The sequence below is a fragment of the Mobula hypostoma genome, chromosome 4, assembly GCF_963921235.1.
Source record: "Mobula hypostoma chromosome 4, sMobHyp1.1, whole genome shotgun sequence".
Taxonomy (NCBI): Eukaryota; Metazoa; Chordata; class Chondrichthyes; order Myliobatiformes; family Myliobatidae; genus Mobula; species Mobula hypostoma.
Window position 1 is genome coordinate 43,551,655 of NC_086100.1, and position 16,896 is coordinate 43,568,550.

A 16,896-nucleotide genomic window follows, 5' to 3' on the forward strand; every position below is an offset into this window, starting at 1 on the left:
GGGGGGTGGGGGGGTGTGGTTTCAGGTTCCAAACAGCAGGATTAGATGAGCAGACATGCAGGCAAATCATAGTGAAGTGAAGTATAAAAATAGTAGGGTAATTGAGGATTTGAACTTCCGTGATATTAACTGAAATTGCTTTTGTGAAAGTCTAAGATGGGTCAGAATTGTTAAAATGTGTCCACAAGAGATGTTAGAGCCAAGAGAAGGAAGTGTACAGTACTTGATCTGATCTGTGGGAATATTGAACTGAATTGACTTTATTACTTATATCTTTCATATACAGTACATGTACAGTAAAAAATCTTTACATTACGTCTCCGTCTAAATGTGCAATTTATAGTAATTTATAATAGTATACAACAGGACAGTCACTATAACATAGAAATACAATTGTGTCAGCATGAATTAAGCAGTCTGGTGGAAGAAGCTGTCTGCACCTGTTGGTCCTGGTTTTTATGCTGTGGTACCGTTTCTCAGTTTGTAGCAGCTGGAACAGTTTGTGGTTGGGGGTGACTCGGGTCCCCAATGATCCTTCAGGCGCTTTTTACACACCTATCTTTGTAAATGTCCTGAATATATCGACAGATGCGCTGGGCTATCCGCACCACTGTCTGCGGAGTCCTGCAATTGAGGGAAGTACAGTTCCCATATTAGGCAGTGATGCAGCCAGTCAGGATGCTCCCAATTGTGCCTCTGTAGAAAGTTCTTAGGATTGAGGGCCCATACCAAACTTCTTCAACCGTCTGAGGTGAAAGAGACGCTGTTGGCTTTTTCACCATACAGCGAGTATATACAGACCACGTGAGATCCTCGGTGATGTTTATGCTAAGGAACTTAAACCCCAGATCCAGTGATGTCAATAGAGGCTAGCCTGTCTCCATTCCTCCCGTGGTCCACAACCAACTCCTTTGTTTTTGTGACATTGAAGGAGAGGTTGTTTTCTTGATACCACCGATGACTTCTTCTCTGTAGACTGCCTCATTATTATTTGAGATTAAGCCAATCAATGTAGTACAGATTGGAGCTGTTGTGACAGCCTCATTAGTATACAGAGAGTAAAGGAGGGGGCTCAGTACACAGCCCTGAGAGGCAGAGGTGAGGGAGCCCACTCTTACCACCTGCCAGTGATCTGACAGGAAGTCCAGGATCCAGCTACACAAGGCAGGGTGAAGGCTGAGGTGTCTGAGCTTCTTGTCGAGTCTGGAGGGATTTATGGTGCTGAATGCTGAACAATCCAAGAACTGTATTCTCACATAAGCATCCTTCTCCAGATGTGTAAGGACAGTGCCAAGCAGTTTTGGAAGAATGACTTACAGGTAAGTTTACATACTACTGGTAAAGTCATTCAAAAATGAAATGGAGTTAAGGGCCAACAAATTGCCTTGCTGAAGGGCAAGGCCAATAGATACCAGAAACGCTGGATGCAAAGGGACTTTGAGGATTGGATAAAGCAACAAGGAGTAGTCTATGGCAAGTAGAACTGAAAACCAGAGGCCCTACAGGAGTATAACCATGGGGGGGGGGGAGCGGGTGGGAGTGGAGGAAAGCAGGTGTATTAACTAAGTAATGAGGACAAAACTGTGGCACAAAATTGGAGTGGTGTTAGACAAGGTAAAAGAACATCTCAATTAATTATAAGTATATTAAGGGCCGGGGCCAAGCAGAGAGAGTAGAAGACAGGTGGTTTCTGTGGGTGAACTAGAGTCTATGGTTGAGGTCTTGGATGAATACCTCTCATCTGTGTTCACTATGATTTACAATATCACAGTGCTTCAATTCTGAATTAAAAGTGTTGTATTGATAAGAATAACAATAAAATAGAAAATGATCTAGTTCAACAGTGAAGTCCCAATGATGTTGGATTACTGTAGTTTTACTGTAATTAGAAATAAAACCAGCAAATACTAGTGCACTCAGCAGGTCAGACATTATGTGGAAAGAGAAACAGTTAATGATATTGACTGAAGACTTCATTTGAACTGGAAACATTGTTCTTCCTCACTTTTCCAGTTTTGACGTCCTCCACCTTCAAAGAACGGGGTTTCCCTTCCTCCACCATTGGTGCTGCCCTCACCCACATCTCCATTTCCCAGACATTCGAGCCTACCCAATCTTCCCACTGCCTTAACAGTGACAGAGTTCCTCTTGTCCTTATCTACCACCCCATGAGCCTCCCTCTGTGATTCTCTTATTCATTCGTCCCTCTCCACTAATCTATCTCCCAACACTTATCCCTTCAAGCAGTCAAAGTGCTACACCAGCTCTTTCACCTCCCCTCTCACCTGCATTTAGGGTCCCAAACAGTCCTCCCAGGTGAGGCAACACTTTGCCTGCGAATCTGCTGGGATCATCCCTTGTATCTGGTGCTCACAATGCGGCCTCCTTTACATTGATGAGACATCGTAAATTGGGGGACCACTTTGTCGAGCACCTCTACTCCATCCACCAAAAGCAGCACTTCCCTCTGGCCCAATTTTTGATTCTGATTCCCATTCTGACTCGTCAGTCCTTGGCCTCATCTTTCTGCCACAATGAAGCCACCCTCAGGGTGGAGAAGCAACACCTGGATAGCCTCCAACAAGATGGCAGAACTATTGATTTGTCCTTTTGGTAAAAATAAGCCCCCCCCATCTCTTTCATTCCCCACTCTGACCTCTTCCCTCTTCTCACCTGCCTATCACCTCCCCCTGGTGTCCCCCCTCCTTTCCATTCTCCTATGGTCCACAACCCACTCTTAGCAAGTTCCTTCATTTCCAGCTCGTACCCTTCCCACCCACTTTGCTTCACCTATTACCCAGCTATACTCCTTCTCCTCCCCCCACCCCCATATTTTTGTTCTGGAATCTTCTTCCTTCCTTTCCAGTCCTGAAGAAAGGTCTCGCCCTAAAACATCAACTGTTTGTTTATTTCCATGGATACCGCCTGACCAACTGAGTCCCTCCAGCATTTTGCGTGTGTTGTTCCAGTTGTGAAGGATGGTTTTTGACCCGGAACATTAACTCTGTTTCGTTTTCACATACTTCCTTTTGGCACAAGGCCATTTAGCCTATCAGGTCTAGGCCAGCTGTCAGCAATTCCATTCCCCTTCTCCTTCCCTGCAACCAGTTGTCTCTGCCATGCCCACCAAATCCTCATCCTGATCAAAACTGGGGTAAGTCACAGCAGTTAAGCTTCTGATCTTTGAGAATGGGAATTAAAAGGGGAACTAACCACAGTTATAATTTAAACATGCAAACTCCACATGGACATCGCGAGATATCAAGAATCACAATCAGGTTTAATATCTTGAAGTGTTTTATACTGCTGCAGTACATAACTGTAAATTACAGTAATATATATTAAAAATGTTAATAAGCAGTGCAAAAAGAGAGAAAAAAGTTGTGTTCATGGGTGCCTTCAGGCTCTTGTATCTGATGGAAGCAATGAGAAGAGAGCATGTCCTAGGTAATGGGGGTCCTTAATGATGGATGGTGCCTTTCTGAGACATGCTCCTTGAAGATGTCTTGGATGCTGGGCAAGGCTAGTGCTCATGATAGAGCTGATTGAGTTTACAACTTTTTGTAGTTTATTTCGATCCTGTACAGCGCCCAGCCCTCATACCAGACAGTGAAGCAGCCAGTTAGCATGCTTTCCACTGTACATCTGCAGAAATGTGCGAGTGCCTTTGGCGACATACCAAATCTCATCAAACTCCTATTTGAAATATTGTTGCTGTCGTGCCGCCTTTGTAAGTACACCCAGGGTAGATCCTCAGAGATGTTGGTACCCAGGAACTTGAAACTGCTCACTCTTTCTGATTCTGATCCCTCTGAGGACTGGTGCGTGTTCCCTCGTCTTGCCCTTTCTGAAGCTCACAACAAATTCTTTGGTCCTGCTGACTTTGAATGCAAGGTCGTTGCTGCGACACCACTCAACTAGCTGATCTATCTCGCCTTCTCGTCACTATCTGAAAATTTGCCGACAATAACTGCATCATCAGCAAATTTGTAGAAGGCATTTGAACTGTGCCTAGCCACACAGTCATGGGTGTAGAGAGAGTAGAGCAGTGGGATAAGCGCACATCCTTGAGGTGAGCCGGTGTTGATTATCAGGAAGGTGGAGATGCTCTTTCCGATCCGCACAGACTGTGGTCTTCAGGTGAGGAAGTCAAGGATCCAGTTGCAGAGGGAGGTACAAGTGTCCAGGTTTGGAGCTTGTCTATTAGAACTGAGGGAATGATTGTGCTAAACGCTGAGCTGTAGTTAATAAACAACAGCCTGATTTAAATTTGCTCGGATTTCCAGCATCGGCAGATTTTCTTTCGTTTGCCCCGATTAAAGTATTAGTATTGTCCAGATGATTCAAGGCCCCGTGAAGAGCCAATGAGATCGCATCCGCTGTTGACCAAGGCAAACTGCAGTGGATCCAGGTCCTTGCTTCGGGCAAGAGTTGATTCTAGCCATAACCAACCTTTCAGAGCGCTTCTGGGTGTGAGTGCCACCAGACGATAGTCGTTAAGGCAGCTTACTCTTCTGCTCTTGTGCACTGGTATGATTGCTGCAGCTTCAATGAACCCAGGCTGTTGAAGCTGCGAGGCAGCGGCTCTTTCTGCTGAACATTCCAGGCTTTTAAATTTGTTTTTAAATTTCAGCTTTGCAGCATCCGCAGCTTTATGACTTTCAACTTTGGACTAACATGCGGTGCTTTAAAAGAACTGCCACAAATTCATGGAGCTATTTGACTGAACTCCTGCCTCAGCAAGGACCTGGACCCACTGCAATTTGCCGATTGTCACAATAAGTCAACGGCAGACGCAATCTCCACGGCTGTCCACACGGCTTTAGACCACCTAGACAACACAAACACCTACGTCAGGATGCTGTTCATCGACTATAGCTCAGCATTTAATACCACCATTCCCACAATCCTAATTGAGAAGTTGCAGAACCTGGGCCTCTGTACCTCCCTCTGTAATTGGATCCTCAACTTCCTAACTGGAAGACCACAGTCTGTGATGACTGGTGATAACATATCCTCTTGGTTGACAATCAACACTGGCGTACCTCAGGGGTGTGTGTTTAGCCCACTGCTCTACTCTCTGTATACACATGACTGTGTGGCTAGGCATAGCTCAAATACCATCTATAAATTTGCCGACGATACAACCATTGTTGGTAGAATCTCAGGTGGTGACGAGAGGGCGTACAGGAGTGAGATATGCCAACTAGTGGAATGGTGCCGCAGCAACAACCGTCAGTAAGACGAAAGAGCTGATTGTGGACTTCAGAAAGGGTAAGACGAAGGAACACATACCAATCCTCATAGAAGGATCAGAAGTGGAGGGAGTGAACAGCTTCAAGTTCCTGGGTGTCAAGATCTCTGAGGATCTAACCTGGTCTCAGATTTTTGATGTAGTCGTAAAGAAGGCAAGACAGTGGCTATACTTTATTAGGAGTTTGAAGAGATTTGGCATGTCAACAAATACGCTCAAAAACTTCTATAGTTGCACTGTGGAGAGCATTCTGACAGCCTGTATCACTATTTGGTATGGAGGGGCGACTGCACAGGACCGAAAGAAGCTGCAGAAGGTTGTAAATCTAGTCCCCTCCATCTTGAGCACTAGCCTATAAAGTATCCAGGACATCTTCAGGGAGCGGTGTCTCAGAAAGGCAGCATCCATTATTAAAGACCTCCAGTACCCAGGCCATGCATTTTTCTCACTGTTACCATCAGGTAGGAGGTACAGAAGCCTGAAGGCACACACTCAGTGATTCAGGAACAGCTTCTTCCCCTCTGCCATCCGATTTCCAAATGGACTTTGAAACTTTGGACACTACCTCACTTTTTTAAAATTACAGTATTTCTGTATTTGCACATTAAAAAAAATCTATTCAATACAGCATACGTAATTGATTTACTTGTTTATTTATTATTTTTTATTTTGTATTTTTTCTCTCTCTCTCTGCTAGATTATGCATTGCATTGAAATGCTGCTGTTAAGTTAACAAATTTCACGTCACATGCCGGTGGTAATAAACCTGATTCTGACTCTGATTATAATGCGATTACTGTATCTGATATGAACGTAAATGACAACTTCCCATGAAGCGCGGATTCCCGGCACTTGTTATTGTTTGAAGACAGCAGTACTGTACGGTGTTGGAGCAAACTGACGACAACTCGGTAACTAATACTGTATTTGCAATCTTACGTGAGAGGAATGCCGCACCTTTCAAGACGTTTCAATAAGTGCCTGTTTTACTTGGAAATATGCATGTTTTGACTTTAAAACGAACATCGAAATGTGACAGCCACTAGCCGCTCTGTACGATGTGAATGGAAATCGCAAGGTAGGTAGGAGATGCACAAGGAGTGCTCTGCACTGCAACCCCGCCTCAACAATTTGCCTTCAAGCAATTAGGATTCAGGGCGACTGTCGTCACGATTCCCGCCGACAGGGGAAGCAGGAAGGGATTGCACCGCGGCGTCAAACTTTCGGCTCCGTTCGGTGCCAAAAGTCCGGATGAAAGCGCTTCACACGATCGCAGCAGTTGGAGCACCCTGAGCAGGAGGGATCGCTATCGGAAGTTTATGTGAAAGAGAGTTTACGGAATGAACGGGATTCGTCATGTTTGAAGCAACAATACCTGTCGAAATATACAACGAGGATGAAAGCTGGTGAACAAGGCAATCAGAGCAGTGCGGTTGAGCCCGGCCCGTCTCTTTTCTGGAACTGGAACTACTGGATCAGCTGCTTTACCCACGACCAGGTCTGCATATCCTTCGCGCTCTGGGCTTTATCGCAGTTCTTTTGGGTGGTCGCCCACATTACGTAAGTAACCTAATATTTAATGTTTTAAAGCAGTTTTGATTTAGAAATAATGCCCCCTTTTGTAAAATGGCAGTGGGGCGGAAGAGCGGTTGTTGATATGTGACGATATCTGCTATCAAAGGAGGTGGATGCGTGAACTAGTTTCGCTGAAACAATTTGCACCGACTGGGTCACGATCTGCCAGATTTTCCGCAAGAATAAGCAAACGGCCAATGAGCAGCGTTTTGGGCTGACCAGGTCGCTTGCAGGTCAGACGTTAATAGCCTCCTCATGCAGACGCTCAGAAATGGGAAGGGATTGTAAGGGGAAACATTCAAGGACGTTTTTACTGGCATTGCCGTTGACCATAAGATATAAGATATAGGAGCAGAAGTAGGCCATTCGGCCAACCGAGTCTGCTCCGCCATTCAATCGTGGGTTGATCCAATTCTTCCAGTCATCCCCACTCCCTTGCCTTCTCCCCGTACCCTATAATGCCCTGGCTAATCAAGAACCTATCTATCTCTGCCTTAAATACATCCAATGACTTGACCTCCACAGCCGCTCCTGGGAACAAATTCCACAGATTTACCACCCTCTGACTAAAGTAATTTCTCCACATCTCTGTTCTAAATGGACGTCCTTCAATCCTAAAGTCGTATCCTCTTGTCTTAGGCTCCCCTACCATGGGAAATAACTTTGCCATATCGAATCTGTTCAGGCTGTTTAACATTCAGATTTGGATCTATGAGATTCCCCTCATTCTCCTGAACTGCAGGGAATACAGCCCAAAAGCTGCCGGATGTTCCTCATTTGGTAACCCTTTCATTCCTGGAATCATTCTCGTGAATCTTCTCTGAACACTCTCCAATGTCAGTATACCCTTTCTAAAATAAGGAGCCCAAAACTGCACACAATACTCCATGTGTGGTCTCCCTAGTGCCTTATAGACCCTCAACATCACATCCCGGCTCTTATATTCTATACCTCTAGAAATGAATGCCAACATTGCATTCACCTTCTTCATCAATGACTCAACCTGGAGGTTAACTTTTAGGTATCCTGCACAAGGACTCCCAAGTCCCTTTGCATCTCTGCATTTTGAATTCTCTATCCATCTTACTAATAGTCTGCCCATTTATTTCTTCCACCAAAGTGCATGACCATACATTTTCCAACATTTTAATTCATTTGCCACTTCTTTGCCCATTCCCCTAAACTATCTAAGTCTCTCTGCAGGCTCTGTTTCCTCAACATTACCCACTCCTCCACCGATCTTTGTATCATTGGCAAATTTAGCCACAAATCCATTAATCCCATAGTCCAAATCATTGACATACATTGTAAAAAGCAGTGGTCCTAACACCGACTCCTGTGGAATTCCAGTGGTAACCGGCAGCCAGCCAGAATAGAATCCCTTTATTCCCACTCTCTGTTTTTTGCCGAGCAGCCAATGCTCCACCCGTGCTAGTAACTCCCCTGTAATTCCATGGGTGCTTACCTTGCTAAGCAGCCTCACGTGCGGCATTGTCAAAAGTCTTCTGAAAATCCAAGTACACCACATCTACTACATCTCCTTTGTCTACTCTGCTTGTAATTTCTTCTAAAAATTGCAGTAGGTTAGTCAGGCAGGATTTTCCTTGCAGGAAACCATGCTGGCTTTGGCCTATCTTGTCATGTACCTCCAGATATTCCGTAAACTCATCCCTAACAATCGATTCCAACAATTTCCCAACCACTGATGTCAGGCTAACAGGTCTATAGTTTCCTTTCTGCTGCCTCCCATCCTTCTTAAATAGTGGAGTAACATTTGCCATTTTCCATTTATCTGGTACAATGCCAGAATCTATCGATTCTTGAAAGATCATTGTTAATGCCTCATAATCTCTCCAGATACTTCCTTCAGAACCCAAGGGTGCATTCTATCAGGTCCAGGAGATTTATCCACCCTCAGACTATTAAGCTTCCTGAGCACCTTCTCAGTCGTAATTTTTACAGCACATACTTTGCTTCTCTGACACTCTTGAATGTCTGGTATACTGTAGATGTCTTCCACTGTGAAGACTAATGCAAAATACACATTCAGTTCCTCTGCCATCTCTGTGTCTCTCATTACAATATCTCCAGCATCATTTCTATTGGTCCTGTATCTACCCTCAACTCTCTTTTACCCTTTAAATACTGAAAGAAGCTTTTAGTATCTTCGTTGATATTAGTCGCAATCTTCCTTTCATAGTTCATCTTTTCCTTCCTAATGACCATCTGCAAATTATTAAAAACTTCCTAATCCTCTCATCTTCCCACTAGCTTTGTCTTCCTTGTATGCCCTCTCTTTTGCTTTTACTTTGGCTCTGACTTCACTTGTCAGCCACGGTGGTGCTCTTCTTCCATTTGAAAATTTCTTCTTATTTGGAATATATCTGTCCTGCACTTCCCTCAATTTTTGGCAGAAACTCCAGCCATTGCTACTCTGCTGTCCTTCCTGCTAGTGTCCCTTTCCAGTCAACCTTGGCCAGTTCCCCTCTCATGCCATTGTAATTTCCTTTATTCCACTGAAATGCTGACACATTGTAATTTGGTATTTCATTGGTTTTCACAAACTATGGTATGTTTGAATTTGGAAAAAATTAGAAGTGCAGTTTATGATCCTTCCATTAGATTTGAAAAAACTTGGAGGCCATTCATTCAGTATTTTCATTTGATGTAATTTGACCATTTCCAAACCTCTTTTATTTCTCTGTACTGTTGGTGGAGAGGAATGGAGTCGTCGACACTAAGGTTTTCTTCTTTCCCATTTTCAAGTTGTTAGTATTGCCCAAGTCTTTTAGTTTAGTTTAGTTTTTTTGGGGGATGGGGTTTGTTTTTTTTCTTTTTCTTTTCTTTTTCATGATTTTTCTTCAGTTTTTTTTTGCTTTGTATTATTCATTATTATTCTGTACGATTGGGAGCTTTGTTAATTTTTACTATTTGGTTTTACAATTACTCATTTTAAATGTAACAATGTATCTCCTACTACTTGTATTTTTGCTTTGTTATGTTTTCATTCTATGAAATTAATAAAGAGGTTGAAAAAGAAAGGAATTTAGTTTCTCCTTCTCATATTTTAAAGTGAACTTGATCATATTGTGATCACTGTTCCCTAAGGTTTCCTTAACCTTAAGCTCTCTTATCATCTCTGGATCATTGCACAACACCCAATACAGCACAGCTGATCCATAGTGGGCTCAACAACAAGCTGTTCTAAAAAGCCATCCCTTAGACATTCTACAAATTCTCTCTCTTGAGGTCCAGTACTGGCCTGGCTTTCCCTATGCATTTTCATGCTAAAATTCCCAACGATTATCATGACATTGCCCTTCTGACACGCCTTTTCTATCTCCTGCTGTAATTTGTAATCCATATCCCGGCTGCTGTTTGGAGGCCTGTATACAACTGCCATTAGGGTCTTTTTACCCTTGCTATTTCTTAACTCAACCCATAGAGACTCTACACCTTCCGATCCTAAGTCATCCCTTTCTAATGATTTACTAGTATTTCTTATTCACAGGGCCACACCACCCGCTCTGCCTACTAACCTATCTTTCCGATACACTGTACATCCTTGGATGTTCAGTTCCCAATGGCAGCCACCCTTTAGCCAAGTTTCAGAGATGGCCAAAATGTCATATTTGCCAATCTGCAGCTGAATTTCAAGATCGTCCATTTTATTTCTTATGCTGCGTGCATTCAAGTATAACACTTTCAGTTCAGTATTTCTTTCTGTTTTAACTGCACTATGCCCTGTAACTCATTCCACTGGCTGTGATTATGCCTCATCTCCTGCCTGTCCTTCCTATCATCTCTGTTGCACGCTATCTTTGATTTATTTCTGTTTTCCCCTTCCTCAGCCCCATCATTGCGGTTCCCATCACCCTGCCAAACTACCTTAAACTCTCCGTAACAGCTCTATAAAACCTGCCTGCTAGGATATTGGACCCCTTTGGGTTCAGGTGTGACGTTTTAGACAGGTACTCGGAGAGGAAATGTTTAGACTGATACAAATGGACAACTTGGTCAGCATGGGCCAAATGGGCAGAAGGGACTGTTATATGCTGCTTGACTTTAGGAATCCTGGAGATCCTTGCCCTATGAATGGAGAAGAAACACTTGGGATGTCGTTGAGTACTATAGATCCCTGTATGGGGAGCACACGGCTCCTGTGTGCAGTGGAGGAAACACAATAGTTCAGGGACTACTTGTTACTTGCCTTGTAAGGTACCCCCTGTCCCTTCTGCGTAACTGTTAGAAGTTCAAAACCAGGGTGGACCGAAGTCATCCTTGATCCCCAGGAACTGCTTAAGAATACTCTCAGTGTTGAGGAAAGAAGCTCTCGTCACCATGTAACTTGTTATATAGCTAAATTGCCGGAAAACCCTGGCTATTCAGCTGTAAATAACTCACATAAGCAGAGGAACGTTTCATTACTGTGCAGTCAGATGTCTGGAGGAACAAATGGCCCATGAGGCTGGAAAGCAGGCACTGTTTACAATATCACAAGTTTCACTGGGCGTTTTCTTAATTTTCTTGGTTACTTAGAGCCAGTAAGATGTTGAGCAAACTTTTTGATCGGAAAGCAAAGTGCTGTGGTAATTCTGCTGTATATCACATTCGGGCATCATGCAAGATCAGTTCTGTCCAAGTGATGAGGGATAAAATCACGGAATGTTGGAAACAGACCGCCTCAATGGACAGAGGAAAAGAGTTAATGTTTCAGGACAATCGCCTTTCATTAGGATTTCTCATTAATCAGTCACAATTATCTTATTTTCTGCACATCCTCTTAATTTCTGAGATTTAGATTTCCTTTTGAAAGAATGAGTTAGCCTCTAATAAATTTGAACTCCCAATTTAGACAGATACTTCAGTTGATTTACATTACTCAAAGAAGATCTTTAATGCTGCTCTCTACAGATTCAACCATTTGCAGCCTCTGGTGTTTCTGGCATTGTTGCCTTGTGAAAGATACTGGTGCTTCTCAGACTGTTATTTGTAAGTTTCCTCAGCACTCCCTGTGAAGAGCATGAAGCATATCACATGCCTTTCTGAGAGCCAGTCAGCCTCTGGATGTGCTTTTCAGATTTAAGCTTATCTCAATATAGGATACGTGATGGCTTATGAAGAGCAAGAATATTATCTGACTTTTTTGAGTAAAACACCAAGAATCTCCTCAAAACTCCACCCCACCCACATTAGACCATAAGACATAGGAACAGAATTAGGACATTTAGCCTATCGAGTCTACTCCACCATTTGATCATGGCTGATTTATTGCCCACTCAACCCCACTCTCCTGCCTTTTCTCTGTAACCTTTGAGGCCCTCAATATTCAAGAACCTATTGTCTTCCACTTTAAAAATTCCTGAAGACTTGGCCTGTGGTAATGAATTGCATGGAATCACCACCCTCTGGCTAAAGAAATTCCTCCTCATCTTTCTTCTAAAGGGATGTCCTTGTATTCTGAGGGTGTACCCTCTGGTCTTAGATTCTCTTTTTAGGCCTTTCAGTATTGAAAGGTTTCAATGAAATCCCCCTCTCATTCTTCTAAAGTCCAGCAAGTACAGGCCCAGAGCCTTTGCATGCTCCTCGTACATTAACCCTTACATTTCTGGGATCATTCTTGTGAACCTCCTCTGGATCCTTTCCAATGCCAGTACATCCTTTCTTTGATAAGGGGCCCAAAATTACTTACAAAACTTCAAATGTGGTCTAACCAATGCCCTATAAAGCCTCAGCATTACATCATCATCATCATTGTGTGTTGTGTCGTATGATGTGGGCGATCATAGTTCCATGACCATGATAGTCCTTGCTAAATTTTTCTTAGAAGTGGTTTCCCGTTGCCTTCTTCTGGCCAGGTCTTTACAAGATGGGTGTATCCAACCATATCAATACTCTTCAGAGATTGTGTGCCGGGCATCAGTGGTCGCATAACCAGGACTTGAAATAAGGACCAGCCGCTCAAACAACTATCCACCACCTGCTCCCATGGTTTCACATGACCCTGATTGGGGGTGTTACACCTTGCTCAAGGGTAACCTGCAGGCTAGCGGAGGGAAGGAGCACCTTACACATCCTTTTGTAGAAATGTATCTCACCCCACCACCCTCAGCATTACATCCTTGCTTTTATATTCTGTCCTCTTTAACTGAATGCTAACATTGCATTTGCCTTTCTTTGTGGAAGTCCTGAAAAATGCCTTGAAATCTTTGATAGCTGCTAAACTCCCACTCTCAGCATTGCTGATGACCAAAGTTCGAGATTTCTAAAAAATAGTTTTTAAACTATTAAAAAGATGAGGAGAGGAGAAGATGGCGGCGCGACGCAGCGCACGCGGCCACTCCGGTGATGAATATCTGTTATCTGTCAAGTAGGGTCCTGTGCACAATTCTGATTTGATGAAGGCAGACGTGAGAGCACGGAGGAACATCTGGTGAAACTTCTGAAATGCTTGTTTCGCTGTCACTGCTACTGTGTGATCCGAAACCTCCGGAGGGGAAGGCCCCGAGTCCTCAGCTTTGCTTGTTGCTCGGCGGATGGGGCAGGGTTGAAGCGCTCGGAAGAGATGGTGCTCAGTGCTTGGTGTCGGAGTGCTGGTCAGAGGCTCGAAGTTTTCGGATGGGCTCAGAGTCGGCTGTGGTCGGGTGCTTCCAGGGTGCTGCATCGGCAAGTTTGCGGCGCTGTAGGCTCATGGCAGGGAGAGTTTCTCCCTTCTACCGTCTGCATAAGATGTTGGGGCTATCGAGACATTTTTTACCGTGCCTGTGGTCTGCTCTTTATCAAATTATGGTATTGCTTTGCACTGTTGTAACTATATGTTATAATTATGTGGTTTTTGTCAGTTTTAGTCTTGGTCTGTCCTGTGTTTCTGTGATATCGTACTGGAGGAACATTGTATCATTTCTTAATGCATGCATTTCTAAATGACAATAAATGAGGACTGAGTGTCCTCATAATCTGAATGCCTCTGAATTCTAGCAATGATCAAAAACTAGTAAAGTTCAAGCAAATAATTTTAAGATTAGTAAAGATCAATATAATCAAAATAATCTAAAATCTCATAGATAAAGATAACCAATAAAGAGGAATAATTAATTTAAAAAGTTTTTTTTTAAAAAAAGCCTCCTGATCCATAGCTTTGTAACTCCTAATGAAATCATTGGGCTGTTGGATCTGAGAGGTCATCCAACATTAACCGGAAAATCGCAGCAAAACCAGGCTGAATGCTGAACTTCAATGTTAAGTAATCCCAGAATATTTGTGTTTCATGCTGCATTCATGGAGATTCCAAAATACTGGTTTAAGTCAAACAATGGTGCTTCTGCCATTGGCTAGCAAGATCTATCCTAATAAACTGCAGAGATTTTATCACTGTGACTTATTACATTATTTGAACCTGACAAGGTGTTTAATTTATATTTGGCAAGATGTTTCGTGGATAGGCTCTAGGGGAGGGTAGTTTTCTCAGCTGCCTGAATTCTGTTGCTGTTCAAGATTGTGTTAATCCTAAAAACAGTGACTTACTGTATTTTTGAACAACTGCTTTAGTTGAAAAAGAAAAGGTCTTATTTGACCAAATAGCATGCATGCAGCTGCAAAAACCAATTTCAGTTATTGTGAAATGGTATCAGAATCAAGTTTATTATCTCTTTATTATAGATCACAAAATTTGTTGTTTTGTCACAACAGTACAGTGCAAAGACAAAAAAATTACAATGAATACAAAATAAAGTGGGGAAAAAAAAGGATATGAGCCATAGCATTGTGTTGCTTTCATCAATTTGAATCAGTCAATAGTTCTCTTGTCACTGGATGAAAAATTGTTGGGGGTAAGACCGGAAATAAAAGACAATATTCCAGTGTGTTACAGAAGGAATGCTGCATTGTTAGAGGCAGTTCTTTGTGAAAGACCGAGGCCTATTTATTAGTTAAAGATCTTTGAAAGTATTTTGGAGAGATGAGAGTACTAGTACCAAGATGACATTTCTCCCTTGAACAAAAGAATTTATAAAAGAGAATGGTTATGTGCTATGAGGAAAAAAAATTAGAAAATACTTATAGGTTTTCAGAATTGATGACTTGTGGGATGTTAGTTGTACTGAATGATCACGTTTGTCTTTGAAAGGATATAATAGAACAAAATAGTGTGGTGTTTAAGATCATTTTGAAGAGTTGCTTAATCCCTGAATTTTACTTATATAATACCCAATTATCTTATGTAAACAGATAATTAATTGTTTTTACTGGAGATGATGATAAGTACAACAGCAGGTTCTTGATTTTTGCTTGGGGTAATCAATAATTCCAGTTTTGGTACATGTGAAAATCAGCACTTGAATTTTCTATTTCAGTTCATAATGATACTTTATTATCATTATTAGCGTTGCTGGTTAAAGAAGAGATTAACGCAATAGAAAGGAAGGACATAAGCCGGGAAGATGTGGAATCGATATGGGTAGAGCTGCGTAACACTAAGGGGCAGAAGACGCTGGTGGGAGTTGTGTACAGGCCACCTAACAGTAGTAGTGAGGTCGGAGATGGTATTAAACAGGAAATTAGAAATGTGTGCAATAAAGGAACAGCAGTTATAATGGGTGACTTCAATCTACATGTAGACTGGGTGAACCAAATTGGTAAAGGTGCTGAGGAAGAGGATTTCTTGGAATGTATGCGGGATGGTTTTTTGAACCAACATGTGGAGGAACCAACTAGAGAGCAGGCTATTCTGGACTGGGTTTTGAGCAATGAGGAAGGGTTAATTAGCGATCTTGTCGTGAGAGGCCCCTTGGGTAAGAGTGACCATAATATGGTGGAATTCTTCATTAATATGGAGAGTGACATAGTTAATTCAGAAACAAAGGTTCTGAACTTAAAGAGGGGTAACTTTGAAGGTATGAGACGTGAATTAGCTAAGATAGACTGGCAAATGACACTTAAAGGATTGACGGTGGATATGCAATGGCAAGCATTTAAAGGTTGCATGGATGAACTACAACAATTGTTCATCCCAGTTTGGCAAAAGAATAAATCAAGGAAGGTAGTGCACCGGTGGCTGACAAGAGAAATTAGGGATAGTATCAATTCCAAAGAGGTAGCATACAAATTAGCCAGAGAAAGTGGCTCACCTGAGGACTGGGAGAAATTCAGAGTTCAGCAGAGGAGGACAAAGGGCTTAATTAGGAAGGGGAAAAAAGATTATGAGAGAAAACTGGCGGGGAACATAAAAACGGACTGTAAAAGCTTTTATAGATATGTAAAAAGGAAAAGACTGGTAAAGACAAATGTAGGTCCCCTGCAGACAGAAACAGGTGAATTGATTATGGGGAGCAAGGACATGGCAGACCAATTGAAGAATTACTTTGGTTCTGTCTTCACTAAGGAGGACATAAATAATCTTCCAGAAATAGTAAGGGACAGAGGGTCCAGTGAGATGGAGGAACTGAGTGAAATACATGTTAGTAGGGAAGTGGTGTTAGGTAAATTGAAGGGATTGAAGGCAGATAAATCCCCAGGGCCAGATGGTCTGCATCCTAGAATGCTTAAGGAAGTAGCCCAAGAAATAGTGGATGCATTAGTGATAATTTTTCAAAACTCGTTAGATTCTGGACTAGTTCCTGAGGATTGGAGGGTGGCTAATGTAACCCCACTTTTTAAAAAAGGAGGGAGAGAGAAACCGGGGAATTATAGACCGGTTAGCCTAACGTCGGTGGTGGGGAAACTGCTGGAGTCAGTTATCAAGGATGTGATAACAGCACATTTGGAAAGCGATGAAATGATCGGACAAAGTCAGCATGGATTTGTGAAAGGAAAATCATGTCTGACGAATCTCATAGAATTTTTTGAGGATGTAACTAGTAGAGTGGATAGAGGAGAACCAGTGGATGTGGTATATTTGGATTTTCAAAAGGCTTTTGACAAGGTCCCACACAGGAGATTAGTGTGCAAACTTAAAGCACACGGTATTGGGGGTAAGGTATTGGTGTGGGTGGAGAATTGGTTAGCAGACAGGATGCAAAGAGTGGGAATAAACGGGACCTTTTCAGAATGGCAGGCGGTGACTAGTGGGG

General features: G+C 42.6%; 1 protein-coding gene across 6 annotated transcripts in view; it reads left to right on the forward strand.

Moving 5' to 3' along the window:
• Positions 1 to 3,062: 3,062 nt before the first annotated feature.
• The window catches only part of tmem44 (transmembrane protein 44), a 90,754-nt gene continuing 76,920 nt past the window's right edge, over positions 3,063 to 16,896 (forward strand). For 5 of the 6 annotated variants that reach the window (XR_010017649.1, XR_010017650.1, XM_063045724.1 and 2 more), the window contains exons 1-2: positions 3,063 to 3,154; positions 5,952 to 6,814. Coding sequence is in view for 3 of the 6 variants with exons in the window: in XM_063045724.1 (XP_062901794.1) it covers positions 6,651 to 6,814 (164 nt within the window). In the remaining 3 variants the exon portion in view is untranslated. The remainder of the gene's footprint in view (positions 3,155 to 5,951; positions 6,815 to 16,896) is intronic. The other variant, XM_063045728.1, reaches the window with a different exon arrangement.